General features: G+C 39.7%; 1 protein-coding gene across 1 annotated transcript; it reads right to left on the bottom strand.

Annotated features, from left to right (window-relative positions):
* Positions 1 to 4694: 4694 nt before the first annotated feature.
* On the bottom strand, positions 4695 to 5864 carry LOC127796820 (uncharacterized). The gene is made up of 2 exons (XM_052329220.1): positions 5412 to 5864; positions 4695 to 5228 (listed from the first exon to the last, which is right to left on the bottom strand). Exons 1-2 carry the CDS (start codon positions 5862 to 5864, stop codon positions 4695 to 4697), a joined length of 987 nt encoding a protein of 328 aa, XP_052185180.1.
* Between the last annotated feature and the right edge of the window lie 2744 nt (positions 5865 to 8608).

Consider the following 8608-nt stretch of genomic DNA (forward strand, 5'->3'; position numbering starts at 1 on the left):
GGTCTTTAATCTATCAAAAAATTTATCTTAATCCCAATTCACCCCCCTCTTAGGATATATTTGCCATCATTTGGAACTAACAGGGGTCACCCATCCTTGAGTTACCCTAGTTCAAATCCTTGAGTTACCCTAGTTCAAGCACGCTTAACCCGGGAGTTCTTTATCCACATTTAGTACAAAAGGTATCCAACTGGTATTGTTTCCTTCTTTACTATCCTCGGTATATATACTAGGTTTTCTAGAGTCCCTTCTTGGACCTAACCTTGGGTTCTCGGGGTATTACATTCTCCCCCCTAGAGCACATGACGTTCTCGCCATGTGACCTTACAACTGGTCTCATATTTTCTTTCATTTGGGGGTTACCATCCTAGAAGCCTGCCAGGAGCCGTTGTTTGTTCAGGCCCTTGTGCCCCGACACCTCCCTACCCTCATCGGATCGCTTTCTCCAAGGGTCAGCTTTGATACCACTTGTAACATCCCGCATCGAGCAATAGGAAGGACTAGATCAACTTACCCTGATAAGCTTACACGAACTTCCTAGAGGTCACCCATCCTTGAGCTACCCTACCTCAAGCACGCTTAACCCGGGCATTCTTTATCCACATTCAACTCAAAAAGTATCCAAATGGTGTTGTTTCCTTCCTTACTATCCTCGATATATATACTAGTTTCTCTAGGGTTCTTTTTTGGACCTGACCTTGGGCTTTCAGGGTATTACAATTAGAACTTAACTAGAAGAATTTGACAAGTTGTCTATGAAGTGGGAGGGACCTTACCATGTCAATGAAGTAATCTGACCTAGTGTCTACAAGCCTTAGTCCTCGAATAGAGAAGCACTACCACACACCTAGGCCTCAAACAACTTCAAGAAATATTACCCGTGACCAACCATCCAACTCCAACTATGTTTTTCCCTACACTTTAATTCTGTGTTGTTAATTTAGTTTTACTTGCCATTATTTTAGTTATTTGATTTTTCATTCACTTCAAAATAAAAATTTATTTATTTAGTTCTCCATTCACTAGCCTAAGCATGGTTATCGTTAGACTTCAAGTGTTTTGTTCTAGCTAAAGCTAACCCTTGCTCTAACATCTTGATTAATAACAATCTCCCTTCAACCAAAACTAACTCTTAACTTTGTCTCTCACTTTCTTTTTATTTTACATATTTGTAAAAACTAAAAACATCGATAACTAGCTAGCTAGTGCTAAATCATGTGAACCATGGGCATAGTATCACCCTTTACACACTAAAGACCCTTTTTAGGATCAAATTGTTAACTAACTAGTAAGTGCTAGCCCACACACTGAACGATGTGCACATGAGATCATCCCTGAAGTGTGATGATAGACAAAACCAGTCAACCCAAGAAAAGCCAACAACAAATGACTACTAACAATAACTAAGTGTAGAAAATGTTAGGGTAAGAGGGGGGTGAATTAAACTTTTTCACCCTTTAAAAAAACCTTTAAAATAGAAACAAATTAAGAATTTAGCACACACAATATAGAGTGTGTAACACCCCAATTCTCGGGAGCGTTAACGTAACGTAAGAATCCGGGGATAAATTTTTTTCAAACAAAAATCCAACACAAAAACCATTCCCCGAAGATCCCGTTACACCTTCTCAGTATATCAACTATGAACCATTAATAAACCAAGACAGGTTCACCAACACAAATGCGGAAGCTAGATCGAAACCTCAACAGGTCATAACCAAAACCACTTTATTTATATATAAAGTTGCACCAACGTTTACATGACGTTTTCAAAAGTAAATAACATAACTGAAAAGACATAATGTAAACTATCCGCTAATCGCCGTCACTCCTCGACGATTCCTTTCCCTTTTGCACTGCTGCCTTCACCTGGAACGTTTGAATATTCCAGGGACAAAGTCCAAATTAGATGATGAATCATCTAAGTGAGAGTTCAAAACACATTTTTCATGAATAATGCAAGACATGAAATAAACCAATATACCCGGTAAGCCCTAGCTCAAGAGAATTCCCACGCGCTTAACCCTACCATGGGGAAAGAGCAATCTCTCTAAAAGCTATGCCACCACACCGACTCGACGACACGACGACGCGACGCGATTCTAGCTTAAATGGGGCTGCCAACGCATCTCACCAGAATACGTTCCCACCTTAAGCATCCAGGAACCACCATACAATCCCAACTCCAAAATTTCACATGGACCACCTAGTCGTCCTAGTGCAACTTCCCTGGCCAAACGGCCTGGCACAGAAATCAAGGCGGCTATCCTGACATGCACACCCAGCATCAGATACCCCTATTATTCCGTCACGCCCTTGGAGAATTACGGCTACACTATCCAGACAACATCCTAGGCTGACATCCCACATGAACAACACAGTATGGATCACCTAGTCGTCCTAGTGCAACTTCCCTGACCAAACGGTCTGGCACGGAAACCAAGGCGGCTATCCTGACATGCACACTAGCATCAGATACCCCTATTATTCCGTCGCGCCCTTGGAGAATTATGACTACACTATCCAGACAACATCCGAGGCTGACATTCCATACGTACACATAAAACTCAAGACAATGCCACAATTCACAATTCAATGCATCGTATAAACAACATTTATAAAATGCAATGCACAGTTCAAAACGTTTAGAGACAAACCTCCCTCATAAATCCAACCGTCACCGGTTACCATTTTAATGCACAAAACCATTTTGCATGAAATTACCATATGTTCAGATAGAACAAGCACAATAAATCAAGTTTTGGAGGAGAACCACTCATAAGAAAGCCAAATTTTGGTAGCGAACAACTCACCTTGAACGAAACTCAGAACACCTCGAATCTTGTGCCCAACCTCAATTTTCGTGCAACTCCTCAAGTCTTTTAACCAAACCACCTCCTTACAGGTCCTCACGCGCTGCCTAAGTGCTCTACGCGTGTGATGCCTCGCGTATGCTTTAAAAACCCTCTATCCACTAAACCCGAAGCACTTTCGTCTAGCACAAATGTATCACAATTTCGAATGAGAGAATCCTTAGCCTTGAGCCCCTACTTATATGTTTAGGAAACTTAGCCACCAAGAAATATATATTCTGCAATCATTTCAAATCTTTCAAAATCTTTTCCAATCATTCCAAATCTTCTAATATTTTCTATAATCATTCCAAATCTTTTGATATCTTTTGCAAATCATTCCAAAATCTTCTAAGATTCTCTGCAATCATTGTAAATCTTCTATAATCATTCAAAATCTTCTAATATCTTTTGTAATCATTTCAAAATCTTCTAAGATTCTCTGCAATCATTGTAAATCTTCTATAATCATTCCAAATCTTCTAATATCTTTTGTAATCATTCCAAAATCTTCTAAGATTCTCTGCAATCATTGTAAATCTTCTATAATCATTCCAAATCTTCTAATATCTTTTATATATTCATTCCAAAATCTTGTAAGATCTTCTGCAATCATTGCTATCCAAATCAAATCTTTTCTTATCCAATCAAATCTTATACAAATCTTATCCTTAAAGTCATCATGAGCCTTCATCTTATCTCTAATGTCATCATGAGACTTCATCCTTATCTCTAAAGTCATTTATGAAGCTTTTTTTCCTGAATCTCCCAAATGCCCCTAGTAAAAAGATTTCAAGAATTACACTTTGGCCCGAACTTTTGGATAATTGCACTTAGACCCTTTTCAACATGGTCCCGGGCTAATTTTTAATTGCATTTTAGTCCCTGAAAAATGGACTAATTGCGCTAATGCCCCTAATTTTTCGGTAAATTACACTTTTACCCCAACCTCAAAAATTACGATTTTGCCCCCGGCTCAAAAACTGAACTTCTCTTTAAAGACCTTTATAACCCTTTGAAATATCCCAAAACACTCTCTTTAAAATTCCGAAAAAATATCGTTTCGATCTCCCTCCGTCAATTTCGAAAAAAACTGCACTTAGGCCCGAATCTTCGTTTTAGCTACAAACCCTTTTGTTTCTTCCAAAAACTACTGAAGGGTTACTCTATATGCCAAATATGAACTTCCTTGGGGTTCCATTGACTTCCCGGATGCCCCGTACGATAATTCGGTATTTCAGCCTAAATCACAATTGCCTTTTTTTAGCTGTACCGGGAACCGTTCCCGATCCAACTTCTTTTGATGCCTAAAATCATAACTCGTATTACTTGTCGATACTATACCATTTTTCTTGGCTATCTAAGGTCCAGGGTACTCCCTCTGACTAATTCGATCGTCTAAAGTTGCGTTAGTGTACCCTATAGTCTTATTTTTCACAAAGTCCATTTATGCCCTTCATCAAATATTATTTATGACCTCAAATCATTCTCGGGTATTACATTCTCCCCCCCTAAATAAATTTCGTCCTCGAAATTTGGTCCGTGATAATTGAATCACTGCTATTGTTAATGTCTCCCAATTGAAATGTCCTAATTACCATTCCTAATCCTTAGAATTTACTCATAACCTACATCTCTATATGATTCGAGCTTACCAAACATGTCTCTTATCTTCCAGAATATCTTGTTGTAGCTCAAAACAGGCGGTTACACATATCCAAAATAATTCATAATGCTTAATATTATTTCTAATCGTGTCCTCAAAATACATTTCATTGACTCCCAGCCGACTTTATTGCTAATGCATATGACAAAATCACACAGAAATTGACAACATTGAACTTAACTCGACGTACCTTTCTCTTTTGTCCAGTAGATATCGTCGTCATCCTTTGACAGGTAGAAAACTCGTCCAGGGCGAGGTTTTTGAGCCTCGTTTGCTTTTCCCATTTGTTCCACCTTCTGCCTCTTTGGACATTCGCTCGAGTAGTGACCAGGTTGTTGACACGAAAAACATGTAATCCTCATTCGATTCCCGGTTGGTGGTGCCTCTTTATTCTTAGGACAATCATTTTGCTTGTGTCCCTCTTCACCACACGAAAAACATCGAATATGTCCTTGGAAACATTGTTTCCCGGAGTGTACCTTGCCACATCGAGAACATGGCTCATTGCTTTTGGAGTTCCTTCCATCTGATTTATGCTCCCCACCTTTCGGATCTTTCTTCTTCTCATCCGATCGAATCAAACTAACTCGTAGTAGATTAGTCTCAGTGGATAAGGCTCTATGCAATGCCTCATTGTAGGTGTCCAAAGTCCACGAGCTAAGAGCTTGCTGCAGTCCTACTTTCAATCCACCCACAAATTTCTGGGCTTTCTGCCACTCATCGGCTTCGTACATAGGTACATATCAGATCAGTTGAGTAAACTTTACGTCATATTAGGTCACCGACATCTCGTCAGTCTGCTTCAACTTCATGAACTCCCAAGTCTTTTCTTCTCTCCAGCTTCGAGGAAAATATTTTGTATCAAACGCTTCCTTGAATCTAGCCCAAGTCACAGGTTGAGCTTGCCTTGGCCTTGGATCTTGTTCCACTTGCCTAGGTGTCCTTTGCAAAGCTCGCTGGGCTGATTGCCACCATCGTGCAGCGTCTTCCTCAAGCATGAATGTAGCACAGTTGACCTTATCTTCGTCACTGCACTGCAAATGTTGGAGCAGCTTCTCGGTTTGCTCCATCCAGTATTCCGCCATGCAGGGGTCGTCTTCTGCTTTTCCCCTGAACACTGGGGGTCTCTGTCGGCGATACTGATCCAACACATGAGTTGTATGCCTCGATGGCTCGTTCCTCGTTACATGTGTCAGCATGCCTTCTAAGATTCTTTCCATTCGATCAAATCTATTCTCACTAGGACCTGATCGCTCCTCTTGTCGTCCATCGTTTGTGACACGATTCGCAGAACGGCTATGATGACTGCTACTACTGTCACTTTCATCTCGCTCGCTGAGATCCATGACTCTCCGAGTTTTCACCATCTAAAAAAGAAAAACACTTCCTTAATCAGTGCAAATCTCACGTAAAGATAATCTCTATCTTGCTAAAAGATCTTTTAGGTCCCACAACCATTAAGGATACCCTGTCCAAATCTCAAATCATGAATAGTGACAATTTCTAATCTCCAATCATCTTTACGGGACTCAATCCTACAACCCGACCACTTCATTTTCTAGATCAACATTTGAACTAAACACTCTTGACTCGTTCCTATGAGTTGTTTCCTTGAGGTACCTTACCTCGATCCTCACAACATTTATTTTGAGATCCCTATCATCAAAATCAATCCTCAAAATCCTTAAACTCGATTCTCCAAAACACTTATCAAATCATCCTGAGTTTAATATCCCTAGGATCCTTGATCCGAATCGAATTATTTCTAACTCGATCATTCCCGATAACTACCAGTTATCTCATTACTCCACATGAAATTTCAACTATTGCCCTCGAATCGATAGTTTCTAAATTTCCAACGAAATCTATAATCTTTAAATAACCATCGCTCTAATCAGAATCCCTTACATTTCAAACCCTAATCAGAGTCTCTTAAATTCCAAACCTGGCTCTGATACCAATTGTAACACCCCAATTCTCGGGAGCGTTAACGTAACGTAAGAATCCGGGGATAAATTTTTTTCAAACAAAAATCCAACACAAAAACCATTCCCCGAAGATCCCGTTACACCTTCTCAGTATATCAACTATGAACCATTAATAAACCAAGACAGGTTCACCAACACAAATGCGGAAGCTAGATCGAAACCTCAACAGGTCATAACCAAAACCACTTTATTTATATATAAAGTTGCACCAACGTTTACATGACGTTTTCAAAAGTAAATAACATAACTGAAAAGACATAATGTAAACTATCCGCTAATCGCCGTCACTCCTCGACGATTCCTTTCCCTTTTGCACCGCTGCCTTCACCTGGAACGTTTGAATATTCCAGGGACAAAGTCCAAATTAGATGATGAATCATCTAAGTGAGAGTTCAAAACACATTTTTCATGAATAATGCAAGACATGAAATAAACCAATATACCCGGTAAGCCCTAGCTCAAGAGAATTCCCACGCGCTTAACCCTACCATGGGGAAAGAGCAATCTCTCTAAAAGCTATGCCACCACACCGACTCGACGACACGACGACGCGACGCGATTCTAGCTTAAATGGGGCTGCCAACGCATCTCACCAGAATACGTTCCCACCTTAAGCATCCAGGAACCACCATACAATCCCAACTCCAAAATTTCACATGGACCACCTAGTCGTCCTAGTGCAACTTCCCTGGCCAAACGGCCTGGCACGGAAATCATGGCGGCTATCCTGACATGCACACCCAGCATCAGATACCCCTATTATTCCGTCACGCCCTTGGAGAATTACGGCTACACTATCCAGACAACATCCTAGGCTGACATCCCACATGAACAACACAGTATGGATCACCTAGTCGTCCTAGTGCAACTTCCCTGACCAAACGGTCTGGCACGGAAACCAAGGCGGCTATCCTGACATGCACACTAGCATCAGATACCCCTATTATTCCGTCGCGCCCTTGGAGAATTATGGCTACACTATCCAGACAACATCCGAGGCTGACATTCCATACGTACACATAAAACTCAAGACAATGCCACAATTCACAATTCAATGCATCGTATAAACAACATTTATAAAATGCAATGCACAGTTCAAAACGTTTAGAGACAAACCTCCCTCATAAATCCAACCGTCACCGGTTACCATTTTAATGCACAAAACCATTTTGCATGAAATCACCATATGTTCAGATAGAACAAGCACAATAAATCAAGTTTTGGAGGAGAACCACTCATAAGAAAGCCAAATTTTGGTAGCGAACAACTCACCTTGAACGAAACTCAGAACACCTCGAATCTTGTGCCCAACCTCAATTTTCGTGCAACTCCTCAAGTCTTTTAACCAAACCACCTCCTTACAGGTCCTCACGCGCTGCCTAAGTGCTCTACGCGTGTGATGCCTCGCGTATGCTTTAAAAACCCTCTATCCACTAAACCCGAAGCACTTTCGTCTAGCACAAATGTATCACAATTTCGAATGAGAGAATCCTTAGCCTTGAGCCCCTACTTATATGTTTAGGAAACTTAGCCACCAAGAAATATATATTCTGCAATCATTTCAAATCTTTCAAAATCTTTTCCAATCATTCCAAATCTTCTAATATTTTCTATAATCATTCCAAATCTTTTGATATCTTTTGCAAATCATTCCAAAATCTTCTAAGATTCTCTGCAATCATTGTAAATCTTCTATAATCATTCAAAATCTTCTAATATCTTTTGTAATCATTTCAAAATCTTCTAAGATTCTCTGCAATCATTGTAAATCTTCTATAATCATTCCAAATCTTCTAATATCTTTTGTAATCATTCCAAAATCTTCTAAGATTCTCTGCAATCATTGTAAATCTTCTATAATCATTCCAAATCTTCTAATATCTTTTATATATTCATTCCAAAATCTTGTAAGATTTTCTGCAATCATTGCTATCCAAATCAAATCTTTTCTTATCCAATCAAATCTTATACAAATCTTATCCTTAAAGTCATCATGAGCCTTCATCTTATCTCTAACGTCATCATGAGACTTCATCCTTATCTCTAAAGTCATTTATGAAGCTTTTTTTCCTGAATCTCCCAAATGCCCCTAGTAAAAAGAT

Source organism: Diospyros lotus, chromosome 3 (assembly GCF_014633365.1).
Source record: "Diospyros lotus cultivar Yz01 chromosome 3, ASM1463336v1, whole genome shotgun sequence".
Taxonomy (NCBI): domain Eukaryota; kingdom Viridiplantae; phylum Streptophyta; class Magnoliopsida; order Ericales; family Ebenaceae; genus Diospyros; species Diospyros lotus.